Consider the following 15,993-nt stretch of genomic DNA (forward strand, 5'->3'; position numbering starts at 1 on the left):
GTTTTTGTTATAGGGCGTGTGTGCTCGCCAGACAGACAGAGAGAGACAGAGAGATAGAAAGCGAGAAATCACCCCCCGGGGGGATGGTCACACCGCAATCCCTACTCCTCCATTCTCCTCTCGGGATCTTGGGCACGCACACACACGCACCCGGCGTGAGTTTAAGCCACTGGGTCCGGGACTCGAACCGCAGTCGACTACATAGGAGTCCAACGACATAGCCATTACATTAACTGCTGGTCCCAAGTTGAGCATCTTTTCATCAGTTATCAGGAAATTGCAAATTAAGGCCAAAATATGATACCACCACACACCCACTGGTATGAGTAAAATGGAAAAGACAGGCAACACGGAATGTTGGCCAGCATGCAGAGCAGCTGGGACTGCCACTGCTGGTGGGAAGAGGAACCGGTGTAATCACTGCGAAGAACTATTTGACAGAAGCTGCGAAAGCTGAATGTATATCTACCCTATCTTCCGGCAGTTCTACTCCTTGGTTTACACCCAAGAGAAATACACACACTAAAGGGTATGAGTAAAAATGTTAATAGAATTACTATTCATAATAATGGCACATTAGAAACAACGCAAGTGCCCATGAGCATAGACGGGAAGAAGTAAGTCTGGTATAGACACTACATATAGTATTTTGATAGCCATCTTGCAGTTTGAGGTACGTTTTGAATCTGCACATAAATACATTATGTTCAGTCTAGTTTAGTGTGAAGAAAATTTCACTGTATTCAGATCTGTTGGGAATTGATTATTTATGAATTCAGTATATGATGAATTGATAATGCAATTTTAACAACAATAAGAAATGTCATTTATTGGGTCAGCTGGCAGTGTGGTGATTTAGGCAGCTGGATCCCACATGGCCGACTGTGCAGTCCTGAACCTGGAGGCTTGAAAAATACACAGGGCATGTGTGCGTGTATGCCCCAAATCCGAAGAGGAGAATAGAGAAGGGATTGCAGTGTGGCCATTCCTTCTGAGGAATGATTTCTCATTTTCTCACTATCTTTCTTTCTGTCTTTGGTGAATGCATGTGCCCTATAGCCAAACTAAAAAAATAAAATAAGTGTCATTTATTTAATGCTTACTCAATTTCAGGGATTGTAATGAGTGCTTTATGCATGATGATCTTGAATCTTCATTCTGACTCTTACGGGAGATATTATTTTTCAGATGAGGTAGATGAAACCAAAGAGTGGGAGAGACCTCTCTAAGTGCATGCAGATGCTAGTGTTGGACCTGGGGCTAAAGTCAGGTCTCTGACTGCAGAATCTGTTCCTGACCATTTGCTGTTTTATAGTGATAAATCTTGAACAAATTGAGGTTCTATTTTATGTAACTATATCACATTTTTTTCCTTTAAAAAATTCTTATGGCCATCCCCCTGGGGGGGGTGATTTCTCACTTTCTGTCTCTCTGTCTCTCTCTGTCTTTCTGGCAAGCGCACATACCCCATAGCAAAAACCTCTCCAGGAAAAAAAAAAAGAAAGCTTAAATAGATGGAAACACATCCCACATTTATGGATGGGAAGATTTAACATTGTTAATATAGTTACCAAAACCCGAATACTATTTGGGTCCTCATATTCCTCAACTCCCACTGAATCTGTGGCAGAAAGGGAGAAAAACACAATGTCAAAGAGTCTGCAGACCACATCTGCCTATGCACCTCTGACAACTCAGATTGATCTTCTAGAAATTAGGAAGAAACAAATAACCCATCAGATGGCTAGAAATTACTGCATGGGCAATAGAAAGATGTGAAACCAAGAAAATACCTCACCCCCAAGGGAAAAGAATAACTCTTCTTCATCCACAGATAGTACAATAGAACTCATGGAATTCTCTGATAAAGCATTTAGAGTATTCATAGTGACAAAACTAATAGAGATGGAAGAGAAGAGAGACAATGAACACCAAAAGAAAAAAGCCTGTGAGTTCCAGGAGGTGAGGAAGTTCTTGCAAGTGGAAATACACTCCATAAAAAACAATCAAATGGAACTGTTGGAGATGAAGGCTATGACACGGAAAGTCAAAACCTCCTTTGAAAGTATTAAAAGCAGACTAGATCATATAGAAAATCAAATCTCAGATGTAGAAAACAGGATCACTGGACTAGTAAAGTTCACCATGAAGACTGAGAAAATTGCCCAAAAGATGAGAATAATATATGAGAAATACTAGATACCATTAAACGTCCAAACATCTGGATAATCAATATCACAGAAGGTAAAGAGACTCATTAAGGCATTGACAATCTATTCCATGAAATCCTGAAGAAAACTTCCCAAACCTAGAGAGGAATTCAAAGGTGCAGACCTATGCCTATCTTCCGGCAGTTCTACTCCTTGGTTTACACCCAAGAGAAATACACACACTAAAGGGTATGAGTAAAAATGTTAATAGAATTACTATTCATAATAATGGCACATTAGAAACAACGCAAGTGCCCATGAGCATAGACGGGAAGAAGTAAGTCTGGTATAGACACTACATATAGTATTTTGATAGCCATCTTGCAGTTTGAGGTACGTTTTGAATCTGCACATAAATACATTATGTTCAGTCTAGTTTAGTGTGAAGAAAATTTCACTGTATTCAGATCTGTTGGGAATTGATTATTTATGAATTCAGTATATGATGAATTGATAATGCAATTTTAACAACAATAAGAAATGTCATTTATTGGGTCAGCTGGCAGTGTGGTGATTTAGGCAGCTGGATCCCACATGGCCGACTGTGCAGTCCTGAACCTGGAGGCTTGAAAAATACACAGGGCATGTGTGCGTGTATGCCCCAAATCCGAAGAGGAGAATAGAGAAGGGATTGCAGTGTGGCCATTCCTTCTGAGGAATGATTTCTCATTTTCTCACTATCTTTCTTTCTGTCTTTGGTGAATGCATGTGCCCTATAGCCAAACTAAAAAAATAAAATAAGTGTCATTTATTTAATGCTTACTCAATTTCAGGGATTGTAATGAGTGCTTTATGCATGATGATCTTGAATCTTCATTCTGACTCTTACGGGAGATATTATTTTTCAGATGAGGTAGATGAAACCAAAGAGTGGGAGAGACCTCTCTAAGTGCATGCAGATGCTAGTGTTGGACCTGGGGCTAAAGTCAGGTCTCTGACTGCAGAATCTGTTCCTGACCATTTGCTGTTTTATAGTGATAAATCTTGAACAAATTGAGGTTCTATTTTATGTAACTATATCACATTTTTTTCCTTTAAAAAATTCTTATGGCCATCCCCCTGGGGGGGGTGATTTCTCACTTTCTGTCTCTCTGTCTCTCTCTGTCTTTCTGGCAAGCGCACATACCCCATAGCAAAAACCTCTCCAGGAAAAAAAAAAAGAAAGCTTAAATAGATGGAAACACATCCCACATTTATGGATGGGAAGATTTAACATTGTTAATATAGTTACCAAAACCCGAATACTATTTGGGTCCTCATATTCCTCAACTCCCACTGAATCTGTGGCAGAAAGGGAGAAAAACACAATGTCAAAGAGTCTGCAGACCACATCTGCCTATGCACCTCTGACAACTCAGATTGATCTTCTAGAAATTAGGAAGAAACAAATAACCCATCAGATGGCTAGAAATTACTGCATGGGCAATAGAAAGATGTGAAACCAAGAAAATACCTCACCCCCAAGGGAAAAGAATAACTCTTCTTCATCCACAGATAGTACAATAGAACTCATGGAATTCTCTGATAAAGCATTTAGAGTATTCATAGTGACAAAACTAATAGAGATGGAAGAGAAGAGAGACAATGAACACCAAAAGAAAAAAGCCTGTGAGTTCCAGGAGGTGAGGAAGTTCTTGCAAGTGGAAATACACTCCATAAAAAACAATCAAATGGAACTGTTGGAGATGAAGGCTATGACACGGAAAGTCAAAACCTCCTTTGAAAGTATTAAAAGCAGACTAGATCATATAGAAAATCAAATCTCAGATGTAGAAAACAGGATCACTGGACTAGTAAAGTTCACCATGAAGACTGAGAAAATTGCCCAAAAGATGAGAATAATATATGAGAAATACTAGATACCATTAAACGTCCAAACATCTGGATAATCAATATCACAGAAGGTAAAGAGACTCATTAAGGCATTGACAATCTATTCCATGAAATCCTGAAGAAAACTTCCCAAACCTAGAGAGGAATTCAAAGGTGCAGACCTATGAAGTACAAAAGACCCCAAATAGGATCAACCCAAGAAGATCTTCTCCAAGACACATTATAGCCAGAATGACCAAAACCATGGACAAAGACAAGATACTCAGACTGGCAAGAGGAAAATGTCAAGTAACCTACAAAGGATATCCCATCAGGGTAACAGCAGACCTCTCATTGGAAACAATGTGAGCAAGGAAAGAATGGGAAAACATATTCAAAGTGTTGAGTGAAAAACAATTTCAACCAAGAATACTATATCTGGCAAGATTATCCTCCATATGGGAAGAGAAGACAGACATTCTCAGATAAACAAAACCTGAAAGAATTTGCAACACCAGACCAGCCCTCCAAGAAGATCTGAAGGGAGTGCTATCCCAGGGAAACTAAAGTCAGACACACAGAAATGGCCAAGCTAAGAAAATGGCCAGCTTAATGGTAGGGACAAGTCCAGAGTTGAACGTTATCTTCCAGAATTTAAAGGAAAGATCGGCCCACAACAGAATATATAGTACATGAGTTTGAACTGGTGAAAGAGAATGTTATGACTTTCGACTAAAACATTGCTGATCTTCTTTGCTTTGTTTTCCAGTGTTAAGGAGTTTTATCTTCTCTCCATTTGTGGATGGGTCCATGTATCTACTCTTCTAACAGAATCCTAATCAGTTTCCTGGCTTTAAATATTAAGCAAAATTCTCTAAACATTTTTTTTGGAGAGGTTTTTGCTATAGGGCGCGTGCACTCGCCAGACAGAGAGAGACACAGAGACAGAAAGCGAGAAATCACCCCCCGGGGGGATGGTCACACCGCAATCCCTTCTCCTCCATTCTCCTCTCGGGATCTTGGGTAAGCACGCACACGCGCCGGGCATAAGTTTAAGCCACTGGGCCCGGGACTCGAACCGCAGTCGACTACGTGGAAGTCCAGCGACATAGCCATTACACTAACTGCTGGTCTCAAGCTGGCTTTCTTGAAATTAAAAAATGTATTTAAAAAATACCTATTTAGCAACCACAGTAAGCAATATATGGCCTCAGTTTTGTGCTATTTTATAGTATACTCATTCTACCCACAGAGTTTCATGCCTAAAGTCAACTTTTGTTAACAGATATGTATATATCAGCTGAACTTACTATTTAAAATATTTAGATTAATTAAGATATTTTGTGAATCAATACGATGTGGGAAAGAATAAAAGAATGGAAATCAACTGCAGATACAGAGACAGGGTGGGAGGAGGATGGGAAATGGCAGAGGGTGAGAAATAGGGAGAGGAAATATATATACAAGAAACAAGAAATAAAAAATTATTTGTTGATGATAACATATATGATTAAGCTACTTTATGGTATATTGGCTGGAAAATCACATTTGGTATGCTGTGGTGATGTTCAGTGAAAGTATGTAAAATAAATTAATTTTAAAAAGTTAAAGAAAAGAATTATTTGTTTTTAAAATTTTTATTTATTATTGTTTTTTCATTTGAGAGGGAAAGTGAGAAAGCAAGCTGCCAGATCTGGGACTAGACCCTTGCAGTCGGCCATGCAGGGGTCTAGTGCCCCAATCACCACACCACCTGCTGGCCCCAACATAAATCTTTTTAAGGTCCTTGATACATACTGCTGAATGGCACGCCAGAAAGTGTATGCTCTTTTGTATTTCATTAGCCTGTTTTACTTTATCCTCAACAACCTGTGATATTTATTAGCAGTATTCATCGGTGGATGCAGTAGGTCTACAGAGTGCCAATAAATAAAATGCTTTGAGGTTAATAAAAATCTTTTTGAGTGATTTTAAGGTACAAATTATTTCTGTTTGTTTGTTTGTTTATTTATTTATTTATTTATTTATTTATTTATTTATTTATTTATTTGAGAGAGATTTTTCCAATAGAGTGTGTACCCTTGCCAAAGAGACAGAAGAAGAGGGAACCAGCAGTTAGCGTAATGGCTATGTCGCTGGACTCCCATGTAGGTGGCGTGTGCGTGCGTGCCCAAGATCCTGAGAGGAGAATGGAGGAGAAGGGATTGCGGTGTGACCATCCCCCCTGGGGGGTGATTTCTCGCTTTCTGTCTCTGTGTCTTTCTCTGTCTGGTGAGCGCATGCACCCTATAGTGAAAATTCCCTTCCCCCCCAAAAAAGAAAGAGACAGAAGAAGAGAGACAGAAAGTAAGAAATCACTCCCCAGGGGGATAGTCACGCTGCTACTGCTTCCCCTCCATTTTCCTTTTTTTTTTGGAGAGGTTTTTCCTACAGGGTGCGTGCGCTCACCAGACAGAGAGAGACAGAAAGCGAGAAATCACCCCCCAGGGGGGATGGCCACGCCGCAATCCCTTCTCCTTTATTCTCCTCTCAGGATCCTGGGCACGCACGCATACGCGCCCGGTGTGAGTTTAAGTCACCGGGTCCGGGACACGAACCACGGTTGACTACATGGGAGTCTAGCGACATAGCCATTATGCTAACTGCTGGTCCCCTCTCCATTTTCCTTTTGGACTTTTTGGCATGCACGCACACATGTCCACTGTGAGTTTCAAGCTGCTAGGTCCAGGTTGGCCATGTAGGAGTCCAGTGCCTTAACCACTATGCTACTTACTGGCCTTTTTAAAAAAAGTTTTTGCCATAGGGCATGTATGTTTGCCAGAGGAGACAGAGATGGAAAATAAGAAATCACCCCCTGGGGGAATGGCCATGTTGCAATTCCTTCTCCCCCATTCTCCTCCTGCAATTTCGGGCATGCACACACATGCACCTAGTGTAATTTTCAAGATGCCAGGTCTGAGACTTGAACTGCGGTCAGCCTTTCTGGGGTCCAGCTGCTGGCCCGAAACTCATGCTTTTTATAACCATTCATCCTATACCTAAGATTTATGTAAATTTGGGTTGGATTTTAAATTCTCTATTGCCCGCTATTGTTCTGTTTGAAGTTTGTATTATTTTGATTTACCATACTTACATATGGTAGAATAAATCCCCCTTCATCATTCCTGTTTTATTTCAAAAAGGCCTGGTCATTTTCATTGATTTTCCAGTTAAGTAGAGTTTTATTCCATCATAGTGTAATGTGATATATCACCCCCTACTCATCCTATTCTCCCAGTGTCCACCTGAAACACTTGAGAAGACCTGGGTTTTGTCCTGGCCCCATCATCTTCTAGCTATGTGGCCTGGTCTGGTTACTGAAAGTCTCTGATTCTCACTCCTGGCTTCTGTTAGACTGTGGGAATCTCTATAAGGTTGTGGATTTCAAATGGAACAATCCGTTAAGGGCACTAAGTTAACAATATAGCAATATGCAAATTGGTTTACAGTGTTACCAAAGAGGCCATTGAGGGCCAAAGAAGTGCCAGGAACTGCCTAAAGTCACCAGCAAGTTCATGTGGAATGTGTCTAGAACTAGAACACTGACTTACGTCCCAGGACCCTTCTACCAGGCTCTGCTGCCTCCCTTCCTGGGTACGCTGTGCTAAGCTTGCCTGGTGCTCTTGGTGTAAGTAGATCTCCTGTCTCCTCTAGGTTGTGGATGGCCAGACCATTTCCTTGGTTCCCCCTAAACTCTTGATTACCTGGAAAGGCCATCTGGATAGTGTGGCAGACATCCTGTACGTGGAGAGCTTTCAGCTGGTTATCAGTGCTGGCCAGGACCGGAACGTCAAGGCATGGAAACTCTCCGGTGATGCCATTGGTAGGTGGTGGTGCTGGGATGGGTCTTGCTAAATCTCAGCCATGCCTTCTTGTCCTATTCCTGTTAGAATGTAAGTTGGCATGCATCTGAAACCTTATGGGAGAGGGGTTTGGAGCCATAGCAGCAGCTTTGCTCAAATAGTATTACAGGTAGTGAGTCTGTCCAATGATCCATTCTGGCGTCTGCGCATTCATTCCTCAGCTATTCACCCATCCAATGTTGTTTGTCTTTGTATATTTTGGAAAATCATGTATCTAAGGTATATCCCTTTCTCTCATTAAAAAATAAGCTTAATCAGGGGCCAGCAGGTGGTGGTGGTTAAGGTACTGGAATTTTCCTACATGGCTGACTGCGGTTTGAGTCCCAGACTTGGCAGCTTGTTCTCTGTCTCTTTCTCTCACTTACTCACTCTGTCTTTCCCTGGCAAAACTCAAGTGAAATAATAATAATAAATAATAATAATAGAATAAATAATTCCTTAAAAAGTAAGCTTAATCTGGGACCAGCAGTTAGCGTAATGGCTATGTCGCTGGACTCCCACGTAGTCGACTGAGGTTCGAGTCCTGGACCCGGTGGCTTAAACTCACGCTGGGTGGGCGCATGTGCGTGCGTGCCCAAGATCCTGAGAGGAGAACGGAGGAGAGGGGATTGCGGCATGGCCATCCCCCCTGGGGGGTGATTTCTCGCTTTCTGTCTCTCTGTCTCTCTCTGTCTGGCGAGCGCACACACCCTATAGCAAGAACTTAAAAAAAAAAAAGGTAAGCTTAATCCTTGCATACAACAGACCTAAGGAAAAAGCACATAAAAACTAACAGAGTTCAGCTTGGTGAATTTTCAGAGTCAACATATTTCTATATAGCCACCATCTGTATCAAGAAGCAGAAACCAGCCCTCTAGGGACACCCGTACCCTGACCGTCCCCCTCTCTCTAATAGTAGCCATCCTCTTGATTTATATATCCATACATTGAGTTTGTCTGGTTTTGAATTTTGTATAAATGAAATCGTGGGCTAGGTTCTTCTTTGTGTCTGATTTCTTTCTCTCTACAATGATGCACATTATGTTTATGAAATTCATCCATTTGTCAAGTGTAATAATTTATTCATTCTTTTTTTCTTTTTCTTTTCTTGGAGAGGTTTTTGCTATAGGGCATATGCACTCGCCAGAGAGAGACAGAGAGACAGAAAGTGAGAAATCGCCCCCCAGGGGGGATGGCCACGCCACAACCCCTACTCCTCCATTCTCCTCTCGGGATCTTGGGCATGCATGTACACGCGCCCAGCGTGAGTTTAAGCCACCAGGTCCGGGACTTGAACTGCAGTCGACTACATGGGAGTCCAGCAACATAGCCATTATGCTAACTGCTGCTCCTGTAGTTCATTCATTCTTATTGCTGACAAATATTCTATTGTTGATATATCATAATTTATTTTTTCTGTGCTACTGTTGGTGTTCATTGGGGTTGTTTCTAGCTATTTTGACATATTAGAAATTATGCTGTTATAAACATTCATATGTATTTGGTGTACAAATGTGTGCATTTTTGTCAGGTATATATTTAGGAATGGAATTGCCAAATAATCACAGGGTTGATACTGCCAAACTGTCAGTCTTTCAAAGTGGTCACTATTTTATTTTATTTTATTTTAATTTTATTTTTGGGGCCAATCAGAGAGAAACAGAGAGAGAAAGAAAGTGAGAAAGCAAGTCACCAGGTCCAGAACTCAGTCTCGTCATTTATGGCTTATGTTTTTGTAATTTTTCTCTCCAAATACATATTTTTAAAGTTTTCTTTCTTTCTTCCCTGAGAGACAGACACAGAAAGACAGGCACCCCAAAAGGATCCTTACGGTGCGATCCACCCCCATCTTCAATCAGCCCCGAATCCTGGGTGCCTGTGCACCTGGCATATTTAAGGAAGTCTCTAGATGTGAACCTGGAAACTTGCCACGTGGGTCAGCCTTGCAGCTCTTTGCGTTATCATCACCACCTACCCCAGCCCCCCTAAAACCTTATTTTAAAAATCATGGTATAAAACAAATGATATGAAATCTCTCTTTTAAACTTTCTTCTTTATTTAGGCTAGAGCATGTATGCATGTATGAGAGAGAGGCGAACACCCTCCACAGGGTCTGGTCGTGCTGTGAGCCGCTTCCCCCAAGTCCTCCAGCCCATTGGATGCTGGGTACTTGTGTACGTGCCATGTGTGTTTCAGGCTGATCCAGGCTGGAGATCTGGACCACGGTCACCATGTGGGATCTGCCGCTTTGAGCAGCATGATACCACCACAGCACAGCACACCACAGAACTGGCCCCGGACACTGCACTCTTTAGTTCTGGAGGGCCCACTTAATTCTTTTCTAAATGGAATTCTCAGTTCCAACTTGCCTTCTTCTTACATTTTCTTAATTTTTTTTCTGTATCTTATTAAACATTATTTATAATAGCTGTATATAACTATTTTGAAGTTTTTTAAAAAATTATTTAGTCACTTATTTATTTCAAGTTGACCAGAGAGAGAAACAGAGAAGGAAAGCGAGAAAGCCTGCCACCAGGTCTAGGACTCGAACTGTGTTTGGCCATGTGGGAATGTCTAGCGCTTTAACCACCGTGCCACCTGCTGGCCCCTATTTTGAAGTTTTTATCTGCTAACTCCAATGTCTGAATTGTCTGAAGGGTGTGTGCTTCTAATGCTTATTTCTTCTTTTGATTGTTGGTTACATTTTTCTTGTCCTTCCACAAGTCATGTATGTAAAACAAAAACAAACTGTTGTAGACTTTAAGGGAATGCTGGAGACTGACGTGGATGTTACTTTCACCCAGAGCATGTGCTCTCTCTGTTGCAGAGGGCTGATTACCTCAGTCAAATCAGGAACTGAGCCGGGTTGGGGTTGGACTGCCGCTTCAGGTAGACTCAGTTTGCCTCTGTCTTCAGTTGTCAGGGTGAAGTCTGTCGTGCTTGTTGCTGGCTTCTTCTTTCAGTGGGACTCTGTCTCCCAATGGTCTCATTCTCTGTTCTACTCCGAACCCTACAGCCCCAGCCTCCCCAGTGCTCAGCAAAGTCCTTGTGGAAATACGGCTCTACATGTAGGGTTCCACCAGACATCATCATTCCTACCAGCCTCGCTGGCTCTCAGAAGCAGCTTCCTTCTGCCTAAGCCAAACATGTGCCCAGATCAGAAATGCCTTCCAGAAAATAAAGAAGTTCCCAATCCCAATTATTTTTTAATTCTTTTCTTTCTGTGATTTTCTTCTTTTCTTTTTTGGAGAAGTTTTTGCTATAGGGTGCTTGCGCTTGCCAGAAAGACAGACAGAGACAGAAACTGAGAAATCGCTCCCCAGGGGGATAGCTGTGCTGCAGTCCCTTCTCCTCAATTGTCCTCTCGGGATCTCGGGCACACACACACACACACACACACACACACACACACACATGCCAGGGGTGAGTTTATGCCACTGAGTCCGGGACTCGAACTGTGGTCGACTACATGTGAGTCCAGCAACATAGCCATTATGCCATCTGCTGGCCCCTCTTTCTGTAATTTTAGTTCATCATTTGTGCTTCTACAGTTCTCCAATGATTTTCTTTTAAGTTTTTATTTATTTCTTTATTTTTTCCTATGAGGCACATGTGCTCGCCAGAGAGAAACAGAGACAGAGAGAAGGAAAATGAGAAATCACCCCCCAGGGGGAGATGGCCATGTGTTAATCCTTTTTCCTCTATTCTTCTCTTGGGAATTTGGACGCACATGCCCATGCCCATGCCCATGCCCATGCTCTTGGAATGTTTTTCAATCTACCGGGTCTAGGACTTGAGCTGTGCTGTCAGCCATTTGGGATCCAGCCACCTTAACCACTTATGCTACCTGCTGGCCCACCAGTGATTTTTTTTTAAATATGAACTTGTAACATTTATTTTTCTCAATTTTAGAAATTTAATAGTGGGAGAATGGCCTAGTCTTCACTATACTCTGCCCAGAATCAGTACTCATGTTTCTCTGTTTTTACTACCTACCTTTTATTGCAGCCCCATTCTTCTCCACCCCTACCCCAAATCTCATATCGAATGGATGTCTTCAAGTACATGAGCTACTTGAAGCCCAACTAAAGATCATTCGATCCTTGCCATCATCCTCTCCCCATCTCAACCTAGCTGTGGGTCAGGATGCTTTAGGCCCGTGTTCACGTGTATCCTAGCCCTAGTGTCTGGTTCATCCAGATATTGTTGAATTCCCAGCATAATGCCTGGCATATGGTGGACACTCAATATTTGGGCGAATGGATGGGCTAGGGTAAGGGGCGCTGGCTGACTTTTGAGGGTAGAGGGCATGGGGCAGAGGGTTCAGAGGAGTCCTTGCTCTGAGCAGGGTCTGGTCCAATCACAGGGACATTTGGCCTGGATATTTGGAAGAGGCTACAAGATACCCCGATGGATGGTCTCGAAGAAGAAGCAAGCTTAGAGGAGAAAGCTGACTCCAAAGGCACTGCCCACAAGCCTTCCCGCCTGGAGCTGCAGTGAGTTGCCATGGTCCCCTCGATCTGCTCTGGCCCGAGGAGCGAGATGTTGCAAGTCTCCCCAGGTTCCAGGAAGCCTCTGCCTGGGTTGAGTAGTGCTGGGCATGCGTGGGGTAGACCCATGAAAGGCCAGAGACTTGGGACTTGCAAGCGACTACTCTATAGGCAGCAGCTTGGCTGGAGAACCTGCAGCCCCGTTCTAGCCCAGCTCAACTGGAACCATCGAGTGACAAAAAGGGGATACACAAACCCCCAGGTGTTCAGATAGGGCCCCGCCCCTTGGCCGGTCTCACATTTGCTGGGGCTGGCTTCCCTGCAGAGGTTCTACACAGCGGAGGACCCCTGGAGAGCACCCAGGCCCATGTCCCCATGTCCCAGACTCTGTGTCGTCTGAGTCATGGGGAAGAGCAGGCTGCGTGCTCCCTCCTCCTTCCCCTTCCCTACTCACTCCACCCTCTCCACCCACTCCGTTCATATTCCTGACTGAGGCTCAATCATTTTGGTTTATTAAAAAAATTATTAGGGCCAACCTGTGGTATGGTGGGTAAGGTAGCTGGATCCCACATGGCTGACTGACTTCATGGTTCTATTCCTGGAACCGATGGCTTGAAAAACACACCAGGCATGTGTGTGTGTGTGTGTGTGTGTGTATGTGTGTGTGCCTAAAATCCTGAGGGGAGAATGAAGAAGGGATTGCAGTGTGGCCATCCCCTCCAAGGGGGTACTTTCTCATTTTCTCTCTCTCTGTCTGTCTCTAGTGAGCTCACACATCTTATAACAAAACTTAAAAACAAAATAATGTTAAGAAAACTTAAAAACAAACAACAGCAACAACAAAAACCCAAAATATGTATTGAGGTTCTGCTCACTGCTAGACCTCATGGTAGGTTCTAGAGATCCAAAATAATCCTGACATTGGTCCTGCCTCAGAGAACTCACAGTCCGCTCGGGGAGATGAATATGCATACTCATGGCTGCTCTGTGACAGTTCTGTGATAAGTGAGGGGAGTATTAGAAACGAGGTTGGCTCAGAGGACTGTCCACCCGATTGGGTAGATCGACTGAAGGTTTCACAGGAGAGATTTGGGATCTGGGTTTGGACAAGCAAGTGGGAGTTTGCCAGTCTATCTTTGTGGCTCCTGTGCTCCCATCAAGGCATACCCCGGATATTGCAAAGTTCCCTGGGGTAGAGGGAAGGATGTTGTGTCCCACAGGGGAGGTCCAAGGAAGACCAGAATGGGAGTCAGGGCTCCGTGGAGGAAAGCACAGTGATGGGAAGAGGGCAGGACTGGCTGGGTCCCGGGCCAGGCTTTGATGACATTAACTGGATGCTAGCTCAGCGTAAGGCCTCAGGACTGAGGCCTGGGGCAGGGAGTAGGGGAAGGACGAGAGAGTTGGTGAGGATCAGGCTCAGCAGGGGGGTCCTCTTGGGGGATGTCCCTTGTGCTGTGGGGGACGTTGTGTGAAGGAAAGCTTGTCAGCAGGGAGGAGCGGGATCTTGCTGAGGCCCTGGTGTATCAGCGGCGGGAGCAGGTGGCGTTGATGGCCCTTCTGAATGGAAAAGCGGATACGGAGGCAGAGGCTTGGGCCCGGCTGCAGAAAATGGCCCTGGTGGCCCCATGGGCCAAAGAGCGCCCACTGGAAGACATCGAGGACAGCTGGAGCAAGTGGGAGTCCACGGGCAAGCAGGTGAGGCTGGGTGGGGCAGGAGGGAGGGGCGGGGAGCCCCCAGCTCTTCGCCTCACTCTTGCCGTGACTCCTGCAGGTGAGCAAAATCTTGGGAACAGCATATAAGCCGAAGGAACGGTCACGGAGTCCCAGAATCCTGTCCACCAACGTGAAGTATGGCTGGATGAAGCAGCAGGTGAGACCACGTGGGCCAGCCCCATCAGCCATCACAGATGTGGGGACGAGGCCAGGGGATCCATCTCTGTTGGGCCATCCTGTGCCATAGCCCTCTAGTGGGTAGGGGACATTTTTCCTTTAGCAAGGTCTGGGCTACAGATGGCTCTGGAGGAGGCAGCTCTGACAGGTCGGTGTCCCAAGGCCCTGACTGAAGCTATGGGCCCAGGTTTTGTCCTCAATAACACCTCGCTGGTCCTGTGGGAGCAGGTCCTCTAGTCCTGGCACCTGCCTGTAGCTTCAAAGTATTCCCCATAGACTGTGGCTGATTGTTTGCTTAGAGAATTTACTAGCATGCCTCCATTACTGTGGGTACTCAAGAGCAGACATGGGATGTCATGGGGCCAGGCACAAAGTAAGCGATGGAGCAAATGGAATGGTGACTCTCCTTGGGGACAGAAAGAACAGGGGACTTTAGAGAGGCTGGATGCCAGCTTCATCCTGTCTCTTGACTGGGCAGCTCCCAGCCTCTCCCTCTCCTGCCATAGGCATTATGGGATCAACTTTCTGTGGTGGGGATTAGGGACAAATAAATAATGCCAAAGGCCATGTCCCTGCCAGGCTCCTCTGTTCTGGGTTGGGGACTGCAGGGGGTAGAGGGGGAGAAGGTTAGTGTGAGAGGGATCACTCAATATCCCTGTTCCTGGCCTAGAGGTGCCCTCGGAACCCAGCTTGGCAAGTACTAAGGGGGGGGAGGCGCCTGTCCCAGTTCACTGCACCTGGACCCCCTCAGTGCCCAGTCTGTGGCCTTGTTCTAGGAAGGGGATAGCCTTGGTGCCAACCTCATAGGGCTGCCCGAGCACCAGGTGATCGTCTGGAGGAAAGGCTGGGTGCTGGCCCTGCGCAGCGTGGACATGCCAGCGTGCAGGCTGCTGTCGTTAGCTACGGTCATCACTGCAGTCCAGAGGCTGCTTCTGCATGGGGGCCTCGGGGTCCTTCACAGAAGAGCCCGGTGCCCTGGGCTCCAGCAGGTGTCCTGCCCTTTCTCCCTGCCCTGTCCCTGCAGATCTCCCCCCAGATCTACCAGAGCCTATACTTCAGCCAGCTGACGCCTATCCAGCAGCCCAACTTCATGGTGCACAGGCCCCTGGACCAGCAGGGCCGGCGCATCCATCTGGTGACCCGTCAGAAGGACCCGGAGGACCTGGAGCCCGACAAGGCGCAGACCTTGCCAGACACTGTGGCCAGCACGCCTGCTGCCACCCTCTCCCACTTCTCCTTGCTGTCCTCAGCAGCGTCTGCTTCCAGATTGCTGGACTCCAACTCGTCTGCCTCCCCAAAGCCCCAGTTCTCCATGTTCTCACTGCGGCCTTGGTCAGCCTCGACGGCCCTGTCCTCCTCCTTGGCCCCATCCCAGGTGTCCGAGTCCATCCTGCAGCGCCTGGCGAGCCCCATGCCCATCACTTCCTCCCTTGAGTGGCACCCGGGACCTCTGAAGGCTGCCCTTGCGCCCTCCATGAAGCAAGGCTCCCACGTCCGGTTCTGAGGTGTCCTGCCCTATGCTGCAGTCCCCCATCAGGGCAGCCAGGCCCATGGGGCTCCTATGGACCCTGGTGTACAGCCTGCCAGGCCCAGAGCATGTGAACCTGCCCAGCTGCCGCACCCTGCCTCTCGGGTAGTATGAGCCTGTGCTCTTGCTGGTTCCCAGAGTCCTGGAAAGAAAATAAATGGTCTCGAATGTTGAGGTCCTAC

The 15,993-nt window shown here is 45.4% G+C and overlaps 1 protein-coding gene across 6 annotated transcripts in view; it reads left to right on the forward strand.

Annotated features, from left to right (window-relative positions):
- EFCAB8 (EF-hand calcium binding domain 8) overlaps positions 1–15,993 on the forward strand; it is an 88,144-nt gene extending 72,151 nt beyond the window's left edge. For 5 of the 6 annotated variants that reach the window (XM_014586114.2, XM_014586115.2, XM_006143990.1 and 2 more), the window contains 5 exons: positions 7,716–7,884; positions 12,270–12,399; positions 13,881–14,088; positions 14,165–14,263; positions 15,308–15,993. In XM_014586114.2, the coding sequence (XP_014441600.1) occupies positions 7,716–7,884; positions 12,270–12,399; positions 13,881–14,088; positions 14,165–14,263; positions 15,308–15,787 (1,086 nt within the window). In that variant the 3' untranslated portion in view covers positions 15,788–15,993. The remainder of the gene's footprint in view (positions 1–7,715; positions 7,885–12,269; positions 12,400–13,880; positions 14,089–14,164; positions 14,264–15,307) is intronic. The other variant, XM_006143991.1, reaches the window with a different exon arrangement.

Source organism: Tupaia chinensis, unplaced genomic scaffold (genome assembly GCF_000334495.1).
Source record: "Tupaia chinensis unplaced genomic scaffold, TupChi_1.0 Scaffold000115_1, whole genome shotgun sequence".
In the NCBI taxonomy this organism is placed as follows: Eukaryota; Metazoa; Chordata; class Mammalia; order Scandentia; family Tupaiidae; genus Tupaia; species Tupaia belangeri.